We start from the raw sequence: 27,799 nt of genomic DNA, 5'->3' as shown, positions 1-27,799 counted from the left end.
CCTCCGAAAGCTAACTGTTTTCGAAAAAATGCTTTAAATTATAATTGGTTTTTTCTTTCTTTATATCTCTTACCGTTAAGGCTCTAAATTGCCTATTAAAGAAACTCAAGAACTAGGTTCAATCTGTTGTCAGAATATATGATATCCTTCATCAAACTCTGCAACTTTTGTTTAAGTTATTTTTTTATTGGTTAACTTTAAAACAAGCTATTATAGATTATAGATTAAATTTTAGCTCCACCCGGTATATTAATGAAATATAACTTTAGTATTATTCAAATATTTATATAGAAAACTTTGCCAAAAATATTTACAAATTATTTTATTATAAGTAATTAAAAACAGTTTTTCATTTAATATAATTTGTAAGAGAAAATTTTAATATTTATTATATAGCACTTCACCGTTATATTTTATCAACGTATACAAAAAATATTTGATAATATAATTAGAAACATGATCTGTCCTCAATAAAAAATAAAAATTTTCATTCGATAGGAATTTATTATTTTTAGAATGAATGTCTTCTTTGAATATATTTCATAATTTTCATTAGAAAAAAAATTAGAATTGGGAAATAAACGACCTTAAAAGATTTTAAATGAGTTCATAATAATAGTCTACAGTACAGAGAGGGGGTATGATTTCGTGAGTAGCTTCATTTCAGTGTAATCTACAACGTTTATATTTACGAAAACTTTGAAATTAGGGTTTTATCAATGTAGAAGACGGGAAACATATCAATTAAACGACCTATTGAATAAATATGAACAACCATTTGCTTTTCTCTTAAGTGCAAGATGATTGAATTTAATAAGAGAGAATAATAATGGCTCACAAAAATATTGGGTCGTTTGGCGTCACCTCTGACATCATGAGAAAACGGCTCATGAAATTTGTAGGCTAGTAAGAGCATTTTATTTAACTAATATTTATTGGATTAACTATATGAATGTATAATAGGTTACACTGAAATGAAGCCACTCACAAAGTTTCGTAAGAGTGTCACGAAACCATACCCCAAATATTTCCCAAATGCATTTTCCAAATTGTAATGTGTCATAAAAAAAAGTATGCTACATCATTTTCGTCAAGGACGAATATACTAAGCAAAATATTTGGAAAGACTTATCACTCGCTGATTAATTTCCCTTGCATAAAATAATTTACAAAAATAAGATTTACTCAGTTATAAATATCTCACTAGGAACGATAAAAATTTCAAGAAAACACACAAATTTTAAAATATTTATGACTAATAAAACATATTTTTGTCAAAAGAAAAAACAAATTTCATAAAAATTTTTTCTGTATTTTGCATTAATAAAATGTAAACATAAACAACAACCATTAAATGTAAACATTTTTTGGCAACTTTTAGAAAGATAAGTTACGGCCTGTGAATTGATAACGCGTCATTTCAATATCATAAATATGATTTTATAATATTTCCTCTACCGGAACAATATCATAACATGTAATTCCTTATTCAAGAATTCTGTAAGAAAAGCGATAAGCTATCAATGGTTAAGGCTACCCAATACTCTACGTGGACGCTTTTCTACGAATCTCCGAATAATAAAATAAAGACCACAGTGACAACCTTCCCCTGAACTTTGATAGTTGATTTAGATGTATTTCATCTACAAATAAAAAAAATCAAGCCTTATCCTTTAAGATATTGCCCTGGTCCTACATCCTTTGATTAATGAATGTCAGCTCGGTCATAGACAATACGGTAGTTGCTTGATGTCAAATTTGCCATATTACCCATAAAAATGTGTAAAACTAGACTTGATTCCATAGCAAAATTTGAAAGTGCAATTAAAATTGATAAAAAAAAACCGACTTCAAAAGAAAATTTTTTCCAAAACATATTAATATGCACTAAAAAGTAAAAAAATAACGATAATATATTGTAGTTAAAATTATTGTTATTTTTGCAGTCGGTGTCAGCCAAGGAAACAACTCTGACAGAACAGTTTGCTATATTTACTTGGCTGACACCGACTCCAAAAATAACAATTATTTTAACTACATTATATTATCGTTATTTTTTTCCTTTTTAGTGCATATTAATATGTTTTAGGAAAAATTTTCTTTTGAAGTCGGTTTTTTTTTTGTTAAAAGTTTTTTTTATTTTGTGATTTTTAGAGAATTTGAAGTACATTAACTAATTTGTCACTAAAAAAGAATCATCGAAATCGGTTGGTGTGATATTGAGTTATTCGTCTTCTTGTCGTGCATACTTAATGAAAATTTAAGGCATTTTTGGTTTTCTCACGGATGCCGTTGTCAGAACTCGACCAAAATGAAATGGGACCACACGGAAAGCATCAGCTTTCAAATAGATAAAGAATCATCAAAATCGGTTCACCCATTCAAAAGTTCTGAGGTAACAAACATAAAAAAAAAATACAGACGAATTGATAACCTCCTCCTTTTTTGTTTGAAGTCGGTTAAAAAAACGAAGACGTTATAAACATTCAAAGATTGTTTTGCTATCTTCTTTTAGCAAAAAGTTTTGTATGTAATCTCTATGGTGATACCGTGCAATGACATTACTAAACAGATTAGATTCAAAATAGTCCATTGAAATGTTACATTGACTGAACATTTTTGGGAGGACGCGATTTTATTTGTGGAACATGTAGGGGGGGTCGATACAACCTTAACCCCAAGTTTGTGGGGTTGGCGCCCTTGTCCCCCGCCCGCCATCTTGAAAAAAGGGGTGGAAACATATTTTTAGCTGTATCTTGTAAACTATTGATTTCTCCAAAAATTTGTAAAGGCATAATTTGTAGCAAATTGTCGTGGCTACAATTTTGTCTTTGTAATTTTTTGCAATAACCTTAAAATTAAAAAGTTATGAGCAAAAAAGTGACAAAATTTTGTCAAAAATTTTTTTGTTTAATATCTTTTTTTCTTGTCATTTTATCATAAAATTAGGTCAGAGCACTATTATAGAGAATACGTTTATGAACATTTCCCCGCAAATTTTATTAATTTATTTAATTTTTAACGTAGTTACAGCGCTCCAAAGTTGACCGGGTTTATCAATGCATATGATAACTCAGCTAAAACAACAAATGCAAATCAATGCAAATTTCATAGACCTATTAAAGAGTACTCTGACAGAGGTGGGTTTTAATATTGACCAGGCTGAAGCAGATTCAGATAGTGTCATTGTCTCTACTGCACTTGCTGCATTTCAATCTTGCGATTTAGTAACTATCGTAGCAGAGGACATCGACATCCTTGTGTTGCTCACGGCATTAGGGAGGAAAAGGTCAAATATCTTCTATTTAAAACCTTCAAAAGGCCGTTCATCTGACCAGTTATACAGTCCTTCAGCCTTTATGTATGGAGATATCATAGCAGACAATTTACTGTTTCTCCATGCTTTTTCAGGATGTGACACAACATCAGCCGCCTATAATATGGGCAAACTAAAATTCATAAAAATCCTTGAAAAACATCCTGAACTAGCAGGTGGTACAGCGCTATTCCTCAATGATAAAGTAGATCCGGCTTTGCTCAGTGTAGTTGGCGAACGTTTTCTCGTTTCTTTATACGGTGGAAACAAGGACGATTCTCTAGACACCATGAGATACAAACGATTCTCCAAAACAGTAGCAAAAAATTCATTTAGTTTATCATCGCTTCCGCCAACACAGGATGCAGCCCGTTTCCACAGTCTCCGAGTGTATCACCAGGTCCAATCATGGCTTGGAAAATACAATAATCCTGAAGATTGGGGCTGGAAAAAGCATGGAAACATTTGGATGCCAGTCCAAAGTTCGAAGCCTCCACCGCCCCCGGAACTTATGAAATTAATTTTCTGCAGATGCAAAGGAAACTGTGGAAGCATGTGCGGCTGCAGAAAAGTAGGGCTCAAATGCTCCGCAGTGTGCCTCCATTGCTCTGGAGAAACGTGTACCAATATTATGGAATTAACAAAATTAATGGAAGAAAATGAATTGGAAGAAGAATTACCAACGATGACTCCAACTTTAACTCCTGCCATTCCTCAAACATTCACATTCGATGTTGAATTACAATCTGAGCCACAGCCTGGAGAATCTAAGCCACAACTTCGAGAATCTGAACGACAACCTGGACCATCGAAGAAGAGTAGAATGGGATAGCTAGCTGCTATTCTCTTTTAAAATATTATTAATAATATGTTTAAGTAGAAGATATTGGAGCGCTGTAACTATGTTAAAAATTAACAAAAATTAATAATATTTGCGGGGAAATGTTCATAAACGTATTCTCTATAATATTGTTCTGACCTAATTTTATGATAAAATGACAGGAAAAAAAGTTAATAAGCATAAAAAGAAATTTTTGACAAAATTTTGTCACTTCTTTGCTCATAACTTTTTAAATTTTAAGTTTATCGCAAAAAGTCACATAAACAAAATTGTAGCCACGAAGATTTGCTACATATTATGCGTTTACAAATTTTTTAAGAAATCAATAGTTTACAAGATACAGCTAAAAATATGTTTCACCCCTTTTTCAAGATGGCGGGCGGGGGACAAGGGCGCCAACCCCACAAACTTGGGGTTAAGGTTGTATTGACCCCCCCTACATGTTCCACAAATAAAATCGCGTCCTCCCCAAAAATGTTCAGTTTGGCCCTAAAATTGTAACATTTCAATGGACTAAAAAGAGAATGGATTTTCAAAAACCGACTTCACTTTTCTGTCCTTCCAGAGAGAATTTTTCACCTGAAGTGATAATAAAACTTCAAAGTCAACATTTCTATTGCGGTTTTAATCGCTACCCGATGATGTAACTGTAACGCTTTACACTTCAATAGTGTGAACCTGTCTCATTTTATTTCAAACACATTTTTTTTTTTGACAATATTTAATATTTGTTTTTAAATAGGTATTATTTTGTTGATTGTAATCACGTATAGGTAATATCTTTTAATGCCATCCAAAACAAAGGAGTAATTATCGGTGTTGAGATCACAAATATGGCTTTGTTGACCACAAAACAGTTTTATTTACGAGATAATATTCTATAGATTTTTTTGCAATAATTGAAAATGCAACTACAGAGTGAACTTCAAAATTTTGTGTTAATAGCAGAAATTGGATAAGTCAGTCAAATTTAATAGGGTATCTAATATAACCAAAAATATGATTCCAATTGAATAGACATGCTTTATTAAAATTAGACAGTGAAACAGCCAGCAAAATCATTTTTTTTGAATTTTTATGACAATACAAAGTATAAAAATGGATTTTTATCGAAAAATTTAGCCAAATTTGATTCGATGTGTAAAATATAATCGAAAATTTGAAAAATTGTTCTAAATTTAGTTTAATTTCGTATTTGGTTCATTAAAATTGGATTAAATTTACGTGTGATCAAGCAGAAACCAGTAAAAAAAAATTGTTTTTATATAATATCACGAAGATAATCTGAAAAACCAACAATTAAAGGCATGGACAAGCTACGAGGGAGGGCGAATCGCCAAAAGCCTGTTGGGTGTAGGGAATTCGCTCGGTAACAGAGACGAGGAGATCTTGAAACTAAACAGAGCTGATATGAGAGTCATCGTAGAGTTACTCACAGTGCATGATAACCTGAACAAGTTCCAACATCAGATTGGAAAAAGACAATCTCCCGCGTGTGACAGATGCGGAGAAAATTCAGAAGAAACATCGATCCACTTTCTCTGTTACTGCCCGGCACTCATACAGCAGCGAAGGAAATGGTTTGGTCCGGCCATAATCGAACTAGAAGAAATTAGGAAACTCAGCGCTAGGCAAATCCTGGGTTTCAGTACATCAGTTGGTTATAATAGCCACTGAAAAGCGTAGCGGGGATATAGTACAAGGGTCTATTTGGCTAGGTGCTCTGAACCATTGCTTCGAGGCGCGATGCTCGAGCATGGCCCGCTAACCTCCATACCATACCATACCATACCATATCACGAAGATTTAGCGCATAGATAAAAGAGGACAATCGGAGCCAATTGGTCTATCCCAAAAGTATGGATGAGACAATTTTTCTTCGGGTTTCCGGATTATTTAAATAAATAAATAACTTCAAAAGTAAGCATATTTAACATTGGTCTTATGGGAAAACGGTAGATGGATGGATGATATGTTTTCATAGATTTTTCCAGAACTAGTCGGTAGAAATTAAAAAAAAAAACCTAGAAATTAAAGTTAAAACCTTAATAAATTATTGAAAACATAAAAAACGTTGTGCCCGATTAATTAAGGATGTATGAGCAGGATAGTGGGGACACAAATTTAAAAAAGTAAATATTTTCAATTTTGATGGTGAATTTTATTATAACTTGACAATATAAGACGAAAAGTAGGAATAAACTTTTTCGATATCTGAAGTAATTTTAAAAATATCCAAAATTGAAAATTTTGTATAATTATTTAGCTTTCGATGTTTCGGAAACAAAAATAAATATCGAAAAATTTTATTCTAATTTTTCGTCTACATTCTTGAAGTTTTTACAAAATTCATCATCAAAGTTGAAAATAAGTTAAAAATAATTTCAACACTCTAAAATTGCCTTGGCGCTTGTACTACCTTAAATTCCGTCACATCTTTTTTAAACTATACACCAAAAATATAATGACCCATAATTATTTACAATAAATTTATAACCAATAATTATTGTTAAAACTTTTCTTCCCAATTTTGGTAGTAAGTAAATTAATTTTTATATTTATTTATTTATCTTTGATTTAATAATAAAAATATTTTTATTTCATAAAATGTTTCACACTTATAAAAGTTCGCCGACAAAGTTACCAATAAAGTTACAAAGTTACTACTATTACACAAAAAGAAATATAATATAGAATCATGTTTCATGTTTCATGTCAATTATATTTTATAAATAATATAAAAATTATAGGCTTATGTTCAAATAATGCAAAAGAAATGAAATGTTTAAACAATTTTCCCGTACAATGAAGTTTCATGTTAAATATAAATTTGTCTTTCCTTATTTAAAGTTTAAAAAAAAAGTTCGTAAATTGTAATTGTTTTGCTTTCAAAGACAAGAACGTTTATGGTTCGTGAAGCAGTAATTTAAAATATGTCACCAATTTATGGTTTGTTTAGCTTAGAATATCAACCACATGTCGCGACATTTTGATTAGTTGAGCTTAAGCATACGTTGAATTTTTTAACTATTGACGATTGTAAATTATTGCTAAATGTCATTAAGAAAATGCCAAACCATACCCTGGACCAAGCATGTTTTAAAAGATGCGATCACAAAAAGCAAACTTCTCCATCTTTCTAGCATCTATAGAAAAGAAAATTTGGGTGGTTTGAAAGATTAAAGTTTTTCAAATTTCCCGTATAGTTCAAGAAATTCTGCGTCGAATACCGAAAACCGAATCTTTCTATCACGGCTAGAAGTGAGTCAGCCAACTTCAAAATAGAGCTATATTGTATTTTGGACTCAACCTAACCAGCGAATGATACTCTTCTTTCTGTAAAAATGATAGGTCAAAATTGAGTTGAAATGTGACAAGAATTAAGCTGGATACAGAGCAAAAATTCGAAAGTGGATATATAATTCTCACGAAATTTCTTTCAGATATAAATTAGCTTTTAGCGGCTACTAGATATTTGAGATAATTGTTACGCACTGCTTTTGTTAATCTTTTTTGGTAAATGTTAATATTATAAGGAAAAGATTGGCGCAAATCCGAAAAGGGCTAACACCCTTCATTCTCGAGAAATCGGAAATGGAAAAATGGATGCACAAACCTGCGTACACAAACATCAACCTAAAAGCAGTGTTAACACATTGTCTCGACTCTGAAACGTGTAGATGTGTTAAGCTAAGTTAGATTAAAGTCACAGTTAGACCATAGTGTCCGTTGTGATACCGAAAAGTGGTAGGGTCATCCCCGGTCACTACTACATGTACAATTTGGAGCTGTTTAAGAATAGCAAGACTGATTTGAAGTCAACAGACTTTAGATCGAAGAGCTCGTCAAAGAAAGGCTGACTCAAGTGAGTTTATGTCCTTATGACAAGAGCTGGATAGTGACAGAAAAGATAAGACATCGTATTCCCCTTCCCAACACTGCAACAGCCCCCGCATTAATCGTGATGCACTGGTAGACTTAGGTTATGGAAATGGCTGCAATGATTTGTTTATAGAGGCCCCTTGAAGCGAAATAAGATCTTCGAAGCGCCTACGATTATCGCCGATCATATTCGTCTTATAGTACCATAAGTGCGTTTCTCCTTCCATCTCATATTGACTTTTCTTCAGATATTCTCATTTAAAACAGCTTGCATGTCGCAAGCGGAACTACCCGACAACTTTTGATGCTTGCGCCCTATGGGAAGTAAGAATGGAAAACCTTCAAATAATGGTATTTTTCCTACGGATCAAATGAACACATATGACTGTGTCGATCGATGACCGAAGTAGAGGTACTATGAATGCATTCAACATGTATGGATATACCTACACCACACATAATATAAGATAAACAAATAAAATTGAACGGTAGCTGAGCTCTAACTCTGTGATGATGATAAGAAACATTAAAATCCAATAATTCTCTTCGATTATATTATCTTTTATATAAATATTAAATAAAAAGATTTTATACATATACACAACAACTAAACCATGTTAGAATTCTAACATTGTCATAAGTACTTATTTTTTGATTTGCCATATTTGGATTTAGACATTATGTTTAACATTATAGTGCATAAAACCAGATGTTGTGTTTTTAAGTTGATAAGAGTTTTTACTATTAGATACTACTACTTACTACCAAGTCTACCAAGCCAAGTGTATTACGAACTCTTTGATTGAAAATTCTTGTTTTCATCACGAAAATGCTAAGTCTAAAACTAAGTACATGGTAAGAGATGTATGGCGTTAATTACAATGCTGGTATAATATAGAGATAGATACTGTAGTATCTATGCTAGCATAAGTAATGTTACTGTTTTAAATAGAGCTATTCTCCAGAAGTATTGTGATATCTCCAACCAATATGGGCCAGACGCCCATACTGCATTGACTCATCCGCCATAACTGTTGCTAATATTACTATTCCGTCAATCAAATCAGTGTGGCGTTCATATCGATACTGACATAGTAATATCCACAAAAAGTAGGAAGTAAAAAGAGAAGGAAGTAAAAGAGGATATCCATAAGGCAAAGTAGGCACGCTTCTACACACGCAAGGTTATAAGAGAGAACACGTGAACATCAAATTTATCGTCTAATTAAGTATGCAAAAAAATTTTAATAAAAATGACAGCAAACTATGGAATTCAAAGAGAGAAAGTTATTGACAAAAACAAAGAAAATTTTATGGTTCTGATCAAATATTTAATTTGAAAAAAGTATGCGGCCATAAAAACTACCGAGTATACTTTTTTTACCCATTTTATTCAATATTTGTATAATATTGCTGTTTTGGGCACGGAGAGGGGGAGAGTATATCAAAATTTGGATTTCGGAATCGTGAACAGTGGCCCCAAAAGCTCTTGAATATACCTTTTTGGTCCATTTGTCGAATATTTACATGTTTGGACCAGAAGCGCATGCACTCTCTACTGGTTTGAACCAGCGAGCGTGAATTACCCCAGGAGGCGTTAGTAGATTGGAATTCCGACTTCATGATGTGATTAGAGACACTTAAAACCCTCGGGTGTACTTTTCATGCCCATTTGGTTGAACAATTACAGAATATTGCTGTTTCGTAACCTGCGAGGGGCGAATTACCCCGAGCGGGGTAATATATCGTAATACTGGCTTCGGAATCGTGATGAACGACCCCGAAAACCACCGAGTAAACTTTTTTGGTTTATTTTGTTAAATATTTTCAAAGTTTTAAGATTTTCAAAAATTATTCCAAAAATGGATTCCAATTATTGGCTTATTTGAAGAATAGTAATGGCCAAACTTTCTAGCGGCATCAAGTTAGGTGTAGATTTTGATCTAGGTTGGGTATGGGTATGGGTATGGAGGTTAGCGGGCCATGCTCGAGCATCGCGCCTTGAAGCAATGGTTCAGAGCACCTAGCCAAGTAGACCCTTGTAAAGAAATCCAGAATTTTCCTAGCGCTGAGTCTCCTAATTTCTTCTGGTTCGACTATGGCCGGGCAGTAACAGAGAAAGTGGATCGATCTGAATTTTCTCCGAATCTGTCACACGCGGGAGATTGTCTTTTTCCAATCTGATGTTGGAACTTGTTCAGGTTATCATGCCCTGTGAGTAACTCTACGATGACTCTAATATCAGCTCTGTTTCGTTTCAAGATCTCCTCGGCTCTGTTACCAAGCGAGTTCGCTTCACCCAACAGGCTTTTGGCGATTCGCCCTCCCTCGTAGCTGGTCCATGCCTTTAATTGTTGGTTTTTCAGATTATCTCCTAATCTGTTAAGACCTTGTTGTTATGGCATCCTCGCAAGCTTTTTTTGAGTGGGAGCCATGGTGGTTCCCAGTTTGGCCAGCTTGTCTGCTCTCTCATTACCGTTCCAACCAGAGTGTCCGGGTATCTAGGTAATATTGACTTTGTTGTGCCTCGCCAGGTTGTTTATGATCCGGTCTCTAAGGGTCACATTCGTCACGGTTTGTTATGAAATGAGAAAGAATGGAAAAACTAATATATCGAATGTACACGATATATACATGTTATGTTTTTATAAGGAAGGCCATATTTGTGGAAGAGAATGCTTTTATAAAATACAAATGGCTTTATTATGTTTTTTAAATAAACAGTTTTAATTCAATATATTAGTGATTTTTTTATTTTTATTATTATCTAAAGATGTTTACTTAGATTATTATATGACGCTCATTAGCACAGTTAATGTTTTTAATCTATTTCCGTTATTTCGTTCCTGGAATAATATTCAGGATACTTTAAATTTGATGAAACTAACTAGGAAAATTGTCTTTTATAATAATATATTCTTACTTTTTATTCAAAAGAAACCCCCGACATAAAATCAGGTTTGATCGATTCGTTTCGCGATCGGTCAAATTACCTTTCAAATAAGCAAAAAATTCGTAACGCAGGAGCTGCGTTAGTTACGAGAATACCCTCAGAGATTGAAAAAATAACACATTGTTCATCCGTTTAGGAGCTAAAATGTCACAATTAGATACTCAGATACACAGATATGTTAAAATTATAACACTCCTCTTTTTATTCGGGGGTTAATAACAAATAAGAAACAAAGGAAGATCTTAAGAAGAGATACATTTTTTAATTGGATAAGTGTAGTTTCTAGAAGGTGGACAGGAGTCTGATTTGGCAAGAGGTTTGATTCGATTTGGTAAGAATGTGGGAAATGGTACACAGTATGCTACAAGATTGCTGGCCTTAATTTGTTTATTATATAAATACTAAATATTTGTATTATATAAATATTTCGACTACCATGTAGTCTTCATCAGTATGAATTATTAGCTAATTGTAGTTACTCTTATAAATAGTGTATGTTACCCGTTACTAATTTGGTGACGATATAATACAAAATTGATCTAGAAAATTGGCGAAAAATCGACATTTAATTCAAAATATCCTGCAGTTCTCATGTGTTATCTTTGATAATATTTACATTGATTTGTTTGAAATTTGCAGAAACAATGAATCCAAAATCTAAATAAACATAATATGTATGCTTAATATAGACATAAATTTAAATGTGCGTTTTCAGCAATTCTGTATTGGTACGATTTAAGAAACTTTTTATAAATATTATATTGTTCTTGTATATATTGTTTGAAATTAGAAGGTCTAGAAAAGTATAAGTATACTATTCCTAACAGCTAAATAAAAATCACAAAATATTATAACAAACTGATATTATGATTTTATTTTTTGTCTAGATTCACGATTTATCATTTAGGTTATGAATTGTTCGACCAAATTAAATTATCAATAAAATTATTGATATCCGCAAACAAAAATTTGGCAAATACAGCACAATATATCTATTATCTGTTAAATAAATATTAAATGCTCAATTTATTGTTTTGACGTAATAAAGGAACACTGTTTTTATTGGCTTCTTGAGGTTTTTTTTTTACCGGTTAATATAATTTATCGTCTAGACCTGTATAAATATTAAAATTTCATTTTCACTTTCAGACCATTATATTTTTTTAAATTTGTGATTACGACTTAGTACCTACTTTTTCATACAATAACAATATTTTTCTTGTATTGGGAAAGAAAATTTTGGCAATAACATTTACATTAATTTTTTTTTTTTTAAATAGAACTTAAAATACTTTTAAAGTTCTTGATAAGAAATTATTGTATTCAACTCGAAAATCGAAATTAAAACCTATAGGGTATACCCTTTTATAAAAATGGAGTATATTTGTGGATCTGTTGAGGCAGAGTCGCTACACGTAGGCGTAAAGATGACATTGAAAATTTTTTGCTGGCTATAATACAAGCACTAGACACAGAGACATTCCATGAAATAGTGAAGCAGGCAAACTTGCTAGAATTGGCACAATGCTGCCGGGTACAAGTATCAATACGAGAGTTCTATTTGCGAACTGCAAATTGCTCCTTAAAGAGGATATTTTAAAAAAGGCCAATATTAGATGGAGGGAGAAACGTACTTGTGGTACTGCAAGACAGATGGTCTGAGTACAATCGTGGGCATTCCGAAGACCTGGCTAGGTGACAGGCAGGCTGAACGCCAGGGCCCGACAGTGTATCATGCTTATTGTAGGAGCTGTCACAATGAGGAGGAGGAGCTGTCACTACCCAGCTCTTGCCACGAGGAGGTGGACTTACTTCAGTCAGCCTTTCTTTGATATGTCTCCGACCTGAAGTCCGTTCACGTCCAAGCACTTCTGCTGTTCTTAAACAGCTCCAAATAGTTCAGGAAGTAGTAACAGGGAATGGGCCAACCTTTTTTGCGGTATCACCGCGAACCCTATGGTTCATACTTAGACCATACCTACCTCAGGTCAGCCACTCTAACTTAACCTAACCTAACCATAAAACAAGAATGCAAATTATTTTAACAATATTTTAACAAATTAAAGCTGTAATCTCGGTTGGCAAATGAATACAATTGTTTTAATCACGAAATTATCGATCTGGCTTGTAAAGGCCACATCTTTCCTAACTCGGTTTTTAAAAATAAATTATTATAAAGCCTATTTTTAAGTTTTTTTTTTGACGTCAATTGAATAATTAAATTATAGATGTTTTAAATTAAGCTTATTCTTATTTATGAATGACAAACTAAAATTAATGAAAAAAAATAAATAAACACCTACTCAATTTATTTCGATGCTACACGTTTTCGCTAAGTTCACATGTGGTAATTCCAAGGACAATTTTTCTTACTAATTAATTCCTTACTATACAGGAATTGCTATATGCCATAAAATGCTGTCCTTACCTCAATAATACAGGGTGGACCTTTTTAATCTATTGTGGCTAATATATCTCGTTTTTTGGTTAACCAAACCAATTACATAGAGTTTGATGGGAAACTCTTTCTTTTCTGACTTCAGATGGGCCTAGTTCTTTGGGTTCCTTAAATAGTTAGGTAGTTAGGAGTTGATTCTCATAAAATAACAAACATTTTTTATTTAAAACATTTTTTCGAAACACGTTAGCTTTCGGAGGAAATGCTACTTAAAAATAATTCAAATAAGTCATTATTGCATTTAATCGAAAGAAAGTACGCTAGCTTTAGAAAAATTTTCTAGACAAATCATTCGTGTTTGTTTTAAGTAACTTTTAAGGCAAGATAAATTTTCAAGATCAAGGTCAAATGAAACTAGAATTCCAGGCCAAAGCTATGGACACAGTCCAGAAAGTCCTCTATTGCCTTTGACAACTTTTGGCATCTAAATTGGCTATTACAGGAAGGTGGAGAGCTAGGTCCAATCTGATGTCAGAACATGATGTGGCAGATCAAACTCTGCAAAACGAGCTATTTGCCATAATAGTTCACCCTGTATAAAGAGGATTTTAAGATGCCAGAGAATATTGCCCTAATAATTAAATGCTATGCTTTTCCAAGTCTCATTATACTAGATAACAAACTGATACCCGGCATCAGCGGTGCTTTTACCTTTAAAAATAAAATTTTAATTTTGCCACTACAATTTGAATCAGACCAGTTCTACACTCTGCCGTCACAAGATAATTCTCGCAAAACTTTGTCAGTGTAAAACATTCATTTTAATCAACGATAACATCAATTTAAGAGTTCAAGAATAATTCAAGTGTCTCTCATTTCATTCATTTTCGAGAAATTATAATCTCGCCTATGTTTGACTTGGCGGTTGGTTAAAATCGACCAAAATAATTTTCCTCCAATTTCGTAGGACGATATGTCAATAGCAAGTCAGAATTAAATATCTACCTACAACTTTGTTTAAATGCAGAATTGGTGAATTCGGAATCACTCAAAATCCAGTCTATTAGAGCGAGTAATTTCGCAAAATAGGTTGTTCAAATGGGTCGAATTCAGGTGTTTTTCCAACACCAATGTAAATTGAACATAGATTATTTATTTGTTCTGATAATAAATGGGTTAAGAAAGTCCGGATGTTGGGATGAAAATAAATAATCCTACATCCTTTCATACACACGGATTTCATAATTAACACAAAATGATTTTTGTTTTTAAGTAGAATAATTCGGTCATCGAATCTTCACTTAAGTATGATGCAAGACTTTTTTTAAAATTAAAAAAAAAAAAAAATGACAAAGCATTTTAAGAAAAAATATTTGGCAAAGCGTTTTCTATATTTTTGTTTTGTTACTTACTTTTAATAAATTCATAGCATTTAGTTCGTTCATCTTTCCTTCGTTTCGGTTTTCTCCCAACACAGTTTTCACAAACACTTAGAAAATTAAAGTTTTTATTTATTTGTAATCACTTGACTAAAAGATGTTTATTTGTAATACAATATATTTTCTGTCAACGCGATTTTTTATAAGAAACCAAAAACATATACATCTCAATCAAAATAAATTAATGAAAATTAATAATTATTACTTCTAGAATTATTTTTAACTTTGTTTAATTGACTGTATTTGGATATGTGACTTCTTTATTTAATGTAGATCGATCAGTTATATTTGATATTCTAGATAAAAGATAGAATTTCGAAACTATGGTAACAACAGTATTTTAAATAGTGCAGTGCAGTAAAATCTCGATAAGTTAAAAATTAAGGGAAATGTTAAATAATTTGAGTTGTATAAACAGTGTTGAATATCAGTGTTTTCTAATGTATTTTTTAAAATTTTGTTTTTCGTTTTTAGAAATTTTTCTACTAAGCTCACTATTTGAAGCTACCTACAAATTTTAAACTCTCTATCTTTTATAGTTTTGGAGAAAATGGATACTAAAGTTTTGCAAGAATACAATATTGTTTACGAATAAATGTTTCAAAAAAAAAGTTGTTTATTTTTTAGGAACATTTGTTAAATTTAAACTTTTGTTCTGCCTTTAACGGCTTACAAGATGTCGGGGTACATAGAGACACGGACAGTACGGATCCGTAATACGAATCCCGATTGACTTATGTTGCTTATTTGAACCCAAATTCACCTTTTACGTTCTGAAAAAGGTATAAAAATTTCAGCTTGATATCTCTTTTTGTTTTTTAGTGTTCACAGGCAGACGGACTAGTTAAGTGATTTTATGCACACCTACACCTAGTCCAAACTTGGGACTAAAATTAATAAACCTTGCCTCATATTTCCTATAAACAGAGTACAAAATACCGATGCTGTAAATGTAAAAAGTAAATGGTTTTAGACTTTGACGGGAAGGAATCAAAAATTTTTATTAATCTAAAGAGTTTTTGTCATTATTGAGGTTTAAGTTATCGGGATTTTACTGTATTTATACAAAAAAAGTGTATATGTTAAGATGCAATTATATGGCCTACTTTGATTTTTGGGATCAAGCGATGTATTAACTTCGTCATGTGCTCACTAGACCTTGTTCTTCGAATTAAGAAATATTGTCACGGTGAGGATCATGGTGAGGCTTATGTTTTCGGACTTTGTGTCCAAAAATTGGTCAGTATAGGAACATCTCTGGTTCCTAATCCACTTTTTGAAGACATTTGGTGACCGCCCGACTTGATTTCAGATACTATTTCCCAAATAACGAAGTTAAAAACGCCGCCTCCCGCTCCACAGCAAAAAGATCCAAGTTTGACGTAATGGAGTTGCGGAAAAGGCAGTACTAGGACTTTCGCTGATTTCAAAAAAGTACTTTAAAAACGCGGGACAGTATGCACAGTACTGTTGGCTGCCTACCTCAGCAGGGGTAAAACCCAAAACTTTGCCGTCTTTTGTGTACTACTTTCAAAAAAGTTTCAAAGTCAAACCATAAACCATGAATCAGTAATTCTCAGTACTCCATTAAATTTAATCACCTTAAATTTTGATAAAACCAATTAAGATTTAATAATAATACGATTAAACTTTCCCATATAAATGACCCATGTTATATTATTTTATCAATATGTTTAATCTAATTTTATGCTTGTACAATTAAACAATATTTGTAAGAATTGTTGTTTAAAATAACAAGACAATGAATTGTTGTTTTTTTGTAAATACATTATTTTTTTTTACTAAATAATTATTATTACATAGCGCTCAGGTTATAACTACAAATAACATAAAGGTTGTTTTGTGAAAGTATTTAAATGGCGCCTAATAACTTTTCATCTTATTTCATAAATAAAATCATACAAAAAAAAAAGAAGTTATTTTATTGTAGTTTAAAAGATTCACATGACCTTCATGTCTATGCGACAAAAATATGTAAATGTTAAGAATTGTTGGGATGATTTTAATAAAATCATAAAAATCGGTGCTTTGACTCGGAAAAGGAGTTGGGAAAATCCGTAGACCAAAATGATTTAACTAATGTTAAACTACTTAACGAGATTTTTATACCATGCATATATGTAATATAAAAGGTATACTAAGTTTAGTCCCAAGTTTGTAACGCTTAAAAAAATTGATGCTATGAATAAAATTTTGGTAAAGGTGTTTATAAAATCACCTAATTAGTCCATTTTCGGTCGTCTGTCCGTCTGTCCGCCTGTCTTTCAACACGATAATTCAAAAACGAAAAAAGATATCAAGCTGAAATTTTAACAGCGTACTCAGTATGTAAAAAGTGAGGATGAGTTCGTAAATGAGTAACATAAGTCAATTGGGTCTTGGGTCCATAGGATCCATCTTGCAAACGGTTAGAGATTTAAACAAAGGTTTAAATGTAAAAAAATGTTCCTTATCAAAAAATAAACAACTTTCGTTTGAAACATTTTTTCGTAAAAATCAGTGTTTACCCGTGACGGCGCAAATTAGGCGTAAATTGTATAGTATGTATTATATGAGCATATCAGTTATGTATGTGTGACATGTATGTATGTGTAATGTGATAGAGTAATCAACACTGTCTATGCATGGTATTTCAATAATTCACTCAGTCAATTGTTTGATTTCACTTGTTAGTTCTCCAAATAGCACCAATTATATCAATTCCTCTTTTAGCGGAACACAATAACCTCTATTTATTCCTAAATTCGTTGCATTTCTTCCCTGTTTCCAGTAAAAATGGAATGTAATAAGTAAAAATTCTTCTAAATAACTAATATGCGCCACTTGTATCAATTGTCCTCATATGGAAATTTATTTATCTCGGTAAAAGATAGATTCATATATTATTCCCATTCCCTCTCAATTACATAATCGCAAACCTCGAATAAGGATTTTTATACTCCCTGAAGTAACAGCAATTCTTTTAATTCCTCATTAAGCTTAACACTATAAACCTATTCGTTCCTAAATTTGTTGAAATTATTGTGCCTCTCAGCAAAAGAGAGATACATTCTCCATTCTTTCCAATCCCTCTCCAATAATAGCAACCAAAGCCAGGCTTGATTTCCACTTTCTTCGTTTCTCAATCAAAGGACGAAAGAAGCCACTCAATGTTTCAATCAAAATATTGCCCTTGCTAAGTTTTCAAAGGTCATTTCAAAATATTCAGAATGCAGTTTATAAGTTATTTGCAAAATTTTTATAACTTTCGCCATAAACTACCAACTATTCGGTGTAAAACAATTAAAAATATATATTTTCTTTACCCTTTCGGCGTTTCTTCCTTATAATTATAGCTCTAAACAAGTAATAATAGAGATGGTGATCTGTAAACGACTAGTTTTATCATACATCTCCAACGCCAACAACCATCTCGATTAAAGCGGCATGTTTCTACCTTGTGTACCCTTTTTTTCCAGAGGTTAATAAATCTATTAAGAGTAGAAAGAATTCGCAGTTGTCTTTACTCGAGCGTGAACAAAATGCTCATAACACGAGTGCTGACGGGTTAAGTTCATTTTACTGTACATAATTCGATGATTAATTAGTTCAGCAGTAAGTAGCGACATAGTAAGCAACTTAATAAAATATTGTCTGACATATCTAATACACTTCCTAGTTTATTGAATTTAAGCTAATCTCCTTAAAAATTTAATTAAGCATTATATTAATCTCTAATCCCAATTGGAATTCCTCCAAATATTTATCATAAATATACAATTATTATGGAAGTAAAATACTTCTAAGCAAAATAATAAGTATGCACCTATGTGTGTCTTAATTCTTAAGAGAGAGATAATTATCGCATCTATACTGTTATAATAATACATTTTTGTTAAGTCTTTTTGTATAAATTATGATATTTTTTAAGTCTATTAATAATTATTTCTAACGTATAAATATTTCTCTAATTTTCATTTTGAACTGTCATGGTATGTCATTTATATAGTGTATAATTAATTATCTTTAAGATTCCATGTCTCATGTCTTATGTCCATGTCTCATGTCACGATACTCGAAATAAAATTGTAGTACCTACCATGGGTAACCGAACTTTGTTTGATAAAACGTTTTCTAAAAATGAAAAATAGCTAAATCGATTTTTCGCCCCCGAAACCTCCTGCATACTAAATTTCATAAAAATCGTTCGAGCCGTTTCCGAGATAAAACGACGTTTTCTAAAAATGAAACCTATTTAGATCGATTTTTCGCCTCCAAAATCTCCAGCATACCATATTTCTTGAAACTCGTTGCAGAGGTTTTCAAGATTAAAGTTTCCGAAATAAAACAACTTTTTAAAAAAAATGAAACCTAGCTAGATCGATTTTTCGCCTCCGAAACCCCTTACATACTATATTTCATGGAAATCGTTGTAACCGTTTTCGAGGTTAACGTTTACGAGATAAAACGACGTTTTTTAAAAAATGAGACATAGCTAGATCGTTTTTTCGTCCCAAAAACCCCCTGGGACTAACTTGCATGAAAATCGTTGGAGCCGTTTCCGCTACAGCCCCTGATCTACATTAAAACACTTAAAAAGTTTGTAACGCTTAAAAATATTGATGCTACGAGCCCAAATTATAGGTGTTCATAAAATCCATTTCCGGTTGGGAGGTCGAGCTCGTAAAGGAGCAACATAGGTCAAGATCTTGGATCCGTAAGACCAATTATGAAAACCGTTAGAGATAGAACAAGAGTTTAAATATGTTTCTTATAAAAAAATAAACAACTTTTGTGTGAAACCTTTTTTCGTAAACATCATTGTTTACCCGTGAGGGTGCAAACTAGATTTGAACATTATATAGTGTGTATATACAGGTATCTATTATTCATATTTTAAAATGTTGCATATATTATGTATGTGTTTATTTGTTTATCCTATCAAAAACATGAATGCGTAATCAACACTGCCTATACATGGAATTTTAACAATCACCTCAGTCAATCGTTTGTTTTCACTGATTAAGATTGTATTTATAATTTACTTTATTTAACTATTTCGCAAATCTTAAAGAATCATGAAAATTACCTTTTTTATACCAATTATACACAAAATTTTGATAGGAAATTTAGTACCATTAATGCCTTTTTTTCAACGAGGTTTCCATTTTTATTCTTTTTATAGATCTCAAAAAAATATAATTTTTTTAAATGTCGCCTAGCGTATCTTTTAACAAGTGATGTTTTATTATAATCTTTTTTCGTTGTGTTATTTATAATTAGGTCATTAATTTGATGAAATAGAAGAATTTTTATCAAGAAAATATTTTTGGAGAGATTTAAAATATTTTAAATTCTCATAAATTATTTTTAACTCTTCAAAAATGTATGGAAAAATAAATAATTGACGTAAGCATTTAATGTACCAGACATTCATTCTTATTTCATGCACTATAGAACTTATAACGACGTCTTGATCATTCTCCAGATAGATTTCTAGCTAGAAAATTGGAAAGGAATCCAGAGCATCTTCTTAGTCGTAATTTACATTTCATGTCTCGTATCTTCAGAAAATTTTCTGATCTCTGTAATTTCCGTTAATGATATATTTTTATCCTTGACTATCTTTGCCTTGCACAGGTAAACTTGCAAATACACAGTTTTGGTATTCAAGGGCGTAAAAACAAGGCCAAAGTACAAGATCAAAAGTTTGGAAGGTAAAGATTGTGTTTTACTTATGGATCATATTCTAATACCTTCCTTTTTCAAAAACAAAACATTACCAAAAAGTCAGAAACATATCTGTATATTACAATAGTCTGGTCAATTAACTGCTCCTTTAATTATAATTGACTGACATCTATCGCCAGGAAATGAATCCTTAGCCACGTATTTTCAAGAGCGCCTAGATTTTACCCCCACAGTCGACTGATTTTTGTATGCCTAAATCCAATTTCTTTGACATTTTTGCGCAAACCTTTCATAAATTGTCTTACTTTCAAATTCAAGTGCATTATGAATATTTACTAATATCTATATTAGAATGTCAATTCTTAGTAAAAATATTTTAAACATTAATTTTTTTTAAATTTTCAAACAAAAATATTTTGTATTTTCCAATATTCAAAAAGTAAATATTTTTATTAATTAAACTAAAAATACATTTATTAAGTTATTTTTAATTGAAAAAGCATCTAAAATAGATTTTCCATAATATTATATTATAACGATAAACAAAATTTTTGACTTACTTACGTACAGAAGAGAAAAAACAGCGAACAGTCATTGCATAAATATGTGACGTCATAACTATACTGTTTAGCGATGACGTACTAAACTTTTATACATCAAGAATTAAATTATAATTTTGTTAACTTATGTCTGTTTATACTACGCATTTATTTTTCATTTTTAAAAAACCATACAAACAAATTTAGTTTATTGGGAATACGCCAATTATATTGTGTTTTTGCTGCTTGTTTCTGTCTATGTTAGCGAAATAATTTACAAATTATAATGGTATTGTAAATTTAATTGTTATTCAGAATATCGTGTTGAAATGTTTAAACGATCTGGGCTACATTAAATCAACTTTCTAAATGTTTCCAAACCAACTGCGAAATTAAATTTTTACTGCCATTAAAATGTAATACTTCGCGAGAGTATGTCCCTTCGCCTTATTCTGTTTTGGACATGCATGAAGAAGGTGTCCTCAGCCTCTCAAAAAATGAGGAGCAAAAATAATCAGCGAAAACGGTGGTAAAACCAATAAAGAGTATCACAATTGGCTTGCCCTGGCTTTCGAGTGAGTGTTGGCACCGGCGAGCTTGCCTTTCAAATCATTACACGCTATTACTAAAGAAATCAAATATTAGGAATTGGTTCATATGCATGAAGAAGGTGCACTCAGCCTCTCAAAATAATTGAGGAGCTGGTAAATGAAAGTATCAGCAGAAAAGGTGGTAAAATATATATATATGGTATCACAATAAGCTTTATAGCTTAAGTGTGTCCTTCTGTAAGTGGACAGCCAATATAACCAGATCTAATCTAGATTACGTTAAAATACTGGCAGTTTCTCAATTACCTTCAGCTGGGAAATCATCCTTTTCTAGTGGGTAGCGAAACTTTGGAAAAAAGGATATTAGTATGAATATTTCCAAAACGGCTGGTTAGAAAAATTGGTAATTTGTTACATGGTATGACCCAGAAATCCTTCCTGATTTAAAGCTTATGGTGATAAATTACGAAAACCAGCTGGGGGAGATAGAAATGTGCGCTCATCATCATTTCAAAACGCTTTCCCGGCCGTAAGTGTATTGAGAATTGGCCACTATTTGAACGTTATATCATTTTAAGAGGTCGTTAGCTATTATTAATTGGAGCACTCTGTATGTGCGGTCAAACTTATAACACCCTTTTTTTTAGTTCGGGTGTAAAAATAAACAAAATAGGGAAAATTTCACAAAAATTGATAGGTCAAAACACTTTAGAAATTACAAAAAAATGTTAAACCTTGAAAATAAAAAAACAAAGTTCAATCGCAACACAATTTCAAAATAAATGTTGGATCGGGCGTCAAAAAGTTGAGAAACGATGATCCATGGGATATGTTAACTGTACAATAAAAGTCATTTTTTGCCTTCCCACTCAGATTTGGTAAACCTCATTTGACATCTCTTAAACATGGCCTAATTGAGCAGAAACAAAAACGTACAAAAAACTATGTCAGTTGTGCAAGGAAAGAGATGTCAATTGGAACATCCAACTACTAATTTTTATAAAACAAATACGAAACATGATATTAGAATTAACATACAAATCTAAACAAAAATTTTCTTTGGAGGATAATAACTGTTCTCACACCTCTAAACATTAATTCTGGAGGCGGCTTCATTCGTACAGTGCCCATCAGTTGAGGCATTGATATGGGCAATATGCCAATTGGCACGTCTCGCAAATATAATAAACATTTTATATACTTATATACAAAAAACCAACACAATATTTTACCAGCAAGAAAAAAATATGAATTGAAATCGCGTAATACTTGGCTTTAAATTACATCGATGACCGAACACTATATAGCCGACACCTTATTTTCTCATGATGTGTTCTCAAATCTTAAATGTCGTCAAATATTTAAAAACAGTATTTATGAATAGGTGTTATATTTTATTAGTATTCCGTATTACAAAAACGGAATACTTGGATGATATCATCGAGCCGTGTCCGCCTGTCACAGGTGTTTTCTCAATTAGTGTTTCACGTGGATAATAGATGATTTGTGGTTTGTTTTGATTTGTAGTTCAAGCAAAATAAAATTAAAAATGTGAAAATTCGAAAAAATTTGCTTTTTTTTGAATGAAAGATAAATGAATATAATAAGAGATAACAATAGTGGCCTACAAAAATATTGGGCCGTTTTTCGTGACCTCCATCCCCAATATGTCGGAAAAACGAGAGTATGCAAATTTATCAATAATAGCCGGTTTGATAAATTTTAATACTTTCGTTTTCCGACATGTTGGGGGTGAAGGTCAAGCCAAACGACCCAATTTTTCTGTAGGGCACTATTATTCTCTCTTATTATATTCATTTATCTTGTACTCGAGAAAAAAGCAAATTATTGTTCATATTTTTTCAATAGGTCGTTTAAATGACATGTTTCGCCCCTATTTCCAAAGTTTTCATAAATGTAAAGTTGTAGGTTACATTAAAATGAGGCCACTCACGAAATTTCGTAAGAGTGTGTACGAGGGACGCACTAAGGCGGACTTTCAGCTACTCAATTATTATGAGATTATGAGTGGTTGAGTACACCTCATTCATGCATATACCATGCACTACTGCCGCTCATCTCAACTGTAAATTAATTTTTATTATGACAATGGGAATCGAAACCGCTACCCTCGACATGCCGCATATGGCATTGGTTACGCTTTAAACAACTGAGTCACTAGGATTGACGTGAATCCTGTTTCAACAATATCATTTTATTGACTTCTGAATTAATCGGGAGACAGTTGTAACATACCCAGAAATTTGTAATACTTGGGTTGCCAAAGTATTAAACAACCGGATATTCATCAATTTCGTCAAGCAAGTGGCGCAAATTTGCTGAGCCCCGAACATAAAAAGCGGAGCTGACACAATAGCGTCTTCGTTATTTGTTAAGGCTACGCAAATTTTTGGCTAGTTACCAATGCGTCCGTTTTCTGTCATCGTAGAAGTTGTATTTGGGGTATTGTTCATGGCAAAGTGTGTCATATTAGTACGGAACACTAATTTTACAAGTACTACTAGTGCTTGCTCGATTTTTTATTGAGTTACTGACTTTTTGAACTACTGTTTTTCTAAATTATTCCAATTATTATTATCTTCCTACTACATCGCAAATATATTTATGATAATTTTTTTTGATTTTTTTTGACTATGTTGATTGTTTTACTTCGTTTACGTTCGTTTTTCATATTGCTTACTTTTCTTTTTTTTAATTTTACAATTATTTTTAAATGTCATTTTATGTTTTTCAATGTTAAATATTATGAAATTTATAATAACAGTACAGATTTTTCTAATTAACATTTACAAATTTTACAAGTATGTTGCCAATAGAAAGAATTTTGTTACAAAAATATGAATGTTTCTTTAAACAAATTGACTTCAGATACTTTTATTGTAATACTTTTATGATTAAAGAGCTTGCATAACCTCTGGTTAGCTTTGCCAAAATATATTTGGCTCCATATGTTGACAATAAGCACAATATTGAGGCTTTTACAATTAGGTTATTCTGTAAGCAACAATTTCTAGTATATTTTTACATTATTACTCGTGAGCATCTTTCCTCACTCTGCTTCTTTCTTCTTCCGTCTCTTTATCTGCTCTTCTTTACTTTTACCTTACTAAACCTCTTTTTTCCGAACATGTCGACATGAACATGTAGATAATAATAAAACAAAACAGAGGTACCGCAGATGGGTCCCTACCATCTAGACCAAGAGGTCCCCACTGTGTCCTCCTGGAAAACAACCTGTCACCCGAAGGCGAGACATCTTCGTGTAAGAGGTGCTGTTACAATTAGATGAAGCTTTTAGGATTCTGTCGAGATTAGACTAGACGCAGAAAGTCCACAACTTCTCCGCTGGAATCTTTCCCAGAATTGATGGATCCAAGGCTTCGGACCTGAACATTCTAAATCTGACTCCTTGCAGATTTCTGCAGATTCAAATAACATGTACGGATGCTTCATCGAACACCATAAAGGCCTTAAAAGTGGGATTAATTTAGAGAAACACAGAATTATTTTCAATTAGCTATCGCAAAATATCTTCGAACGGCTGAATGACAACATTAAATCTTCAACCTCGAGTATAAAAGTATATTGAGCATTAAATAACTACGAATCGGTTTTCGATTAAGCACATGAAAGTACAAACGGAGCTTTATAGAAATTCAATAAATGGAGAAGTAATGTTTGAAAAGAAGTCGTCGTATATTTCTGGGAAGTAGTAGAAAAGCTTTATTGTTTTCCAATATCTACTGTTGAAATAGGTCCAAGAAATTAAAAACTCATGAATTCACCGAAGCTCGTTTTTGCTTTGTACTTTTTAAGGCTGAATGTTGTTGCTTGGTGTTTACCATGAAAATCGATAAATTGTCGATTACTCCGAACATCTCGATAAATCTTCGAAAATCTTGTTGAAAACTGATGCACTTATAATTTCGGTCTATACCTTCCTTAGATAACATTTTAGTGGAATTAATAAAGTTTATGACAATTTTTCATTCCAACTGTAGGAAATGAATTTTAGCTTACAGGAAAGAATTAACAACTCGCTGTACAAACATAGAAACATTTATTAGGACTTTTCATAAAAATATAAAAACATTTTTAAGTTAAAACAATTTATAATCTTCTATTTTAGCATCACCATTTCCCAACGGAAATCCTTTGAATTCAGCAACACAAGTTTTCGTTAATTCCTTACCTAATGGTCTAGAATGACATGGTATACTCTCACTACTATTATGAAAACGACATTTCGATAATGCCTCGTTAAATTTAACAAACAATTCCGCATCCCCACCATTGGGACCAACAGCTACATCACAGTCATATTGATATTGTTTAAAATCACGTATACAACATTCTAAAAATGCTGAATTCGCCGTGAAAATTTCATGTATATCCGAATGTTTCCATTTTAACACTTTCATTAATATACCCGTCACATAAACATCGTCAATCCAAAAATATGGCACAAATCGACCAGTATTCACAAGCTGTTGTGCTACATACGGTGTTGTCACATAAAACCACCCGGACACGAACACCGGATACATTGGTTTTGAATACTCATAATATGTTACATACCATTTATTTGCTGGATCCCTTTTTGGTTGCATTCCATGAAATACATATCCAGCAAAAAATAAACGATTATATTGAAATTTATTTAACATTTGTACAATCTTATAAAAATCAATCACTATATCATCATCCATTTTAATCACATATTTTGCATGTGAACAATACTTTCCCGCCCACGATAAACCCATAATATGTTTATATGTTAAATTTCGATAAGCTTCAATAAAATTACCTTGAATTAAATCCCCATATCGTTTTTGTTCATTAATTAAAGCATCTTGTGATATAGCATATTTATCGGTTTCAGGTGCTACGGCTAATAAGAATACACGTTTAATTCTCAAACGTTCTAATTCCTGTTCTGGAATTGCACGTCTCATGGCACTTCGAGTTTCGATATGTGCTTCATAGCTTGTTACAATAATAATCGCTAATATTTCTTCTTCTCGACCGCATTTTGTTGGATTATTTAATAAATATTTGAAGTTTTTTAAATTTAACAATTTACTATCGTCCCCCAACCATGAAGCTCGTGGTTTAGGATGTTCTTCATGACTTCCTCGATGTATTTGATTTTCCAAGATATTTTCTAGTATTAATAATATTGTCATACTCAATACTAAAGTAACGAATGTTGATATGAAGTTCTTTAGTAATGATGGCATATTTGTTTCCATTAGACATGCGCGAACAATGACATGAAAACATAACCCATCTTTTTTATTAATTATAACACTTTTTCTTTTAATTATTTAAACAATAACTTTTATATAAAACAAGCACATTTTTTTAAAAACTAAAACACACCTTTTAAGTCAAATAATAGAATATAGTCAGCCACGTGAAGCCGCTTCGAAGGTCATAGTTTTTGTTTAATACACTTAATGTAACATATACTTACATACTAAAATACCGCGCATTATAAAAGACTTGAAAGAGAGTAGTTGGTTAAGTTGTGCGCGATGTTAAAAAATTATTGTTGCGTTGAAGTCTGATATTAATGCATACTGTCTGCTTATTGCCTTATTGCATTTCATAAAAATTAATAAATTGATATAATTATTATATTTATTAATAGCTGATTCTGTAATTAATACGTTTTTTTTTATTTATTTTTCATAATTAATTAAAATTGATTGAATTGGTTTTGAGAGAAAACAACTGAATGTTTTGTTTTTGCAGTGTGAGATGCATTTCTAGTATTTTTTTCATTTTATTTATTATTGAGGACATGCATTTAGTTCAGTATAAGACAGTGGCTGTATTTTGAAAACTATTCGACTGAAGATTATGTATTTTTGATGGCACCGAAGTAGATATTGGTGTGAAATTTTATATTTACAATTAATAGGTCAAGGTCACATATCTCGATATACTACTAACATGAAAAACAACGCAAATTGGACGGAACATGACATTTCCCCAAACATTTTTTGGTTATGTGATTCACATATTTATGTGACCGATTCCACTAACTGCATGTAAAGTGAAGGTAACGATTTCAGTCACCTCTCTCATGGATAAACGCCAACTGGTTTATTGTTCGGAGTCCGGAAACATGTTTATTTAAGTTCGTTTTATAACAAAAGAAAA

The 27,799-nt window shown here is 31.9% G+C and overlaps 2 protein-coding genes across 2 annotated transcripts in view; one reads left to right on the top strand and one right to left on the bottom strand.

Annotated features, from left to right (window-relative positions):
- Positions 1–27,799, top strand: part of LOC123291076 (probable serine/threonine-protein kinase fhkE) — a 72,843-nt gene that overhangs the window by 20,743 nt on the left and 24,301 nt on the right. The window lies entirely within an intron of this gene.
- Positions 25,675–26,959, bottom strand: LOC123291077 (beta-1,3-galactosyltransferase 5). The gene has a single exon (XM_044871521.1). It carries the CDS (start codon positions 26,881–26,883, stop codon positions 25,732–25,734), a length of 1,152 nt encoding a protein of 383 aa, XP_044727456.1. The 5' UTR covers positions 26,884–26,959; the 3' UTR covers positions 25,675–25,731.

Source organism: Chrysoperla carnea, chromosome 1 (genome assembly GCF_905475395.1).
Source record: "Chrysoperla carnea chromosome 1, inChrCarn1.1, whole genome shotgun sequence".
In the NCBI taxonomy this organism is placed as follows: domain Eukaryota; kingdom Metazoa; phylum Arthropoda; class Insecta; order Neuroptera; family Chrysopidae; genus Chrysoperla; species Chrysoperla carnea.
This window is presented reverse-complemented; position numbering and strand designations above follow the sequence as displayed.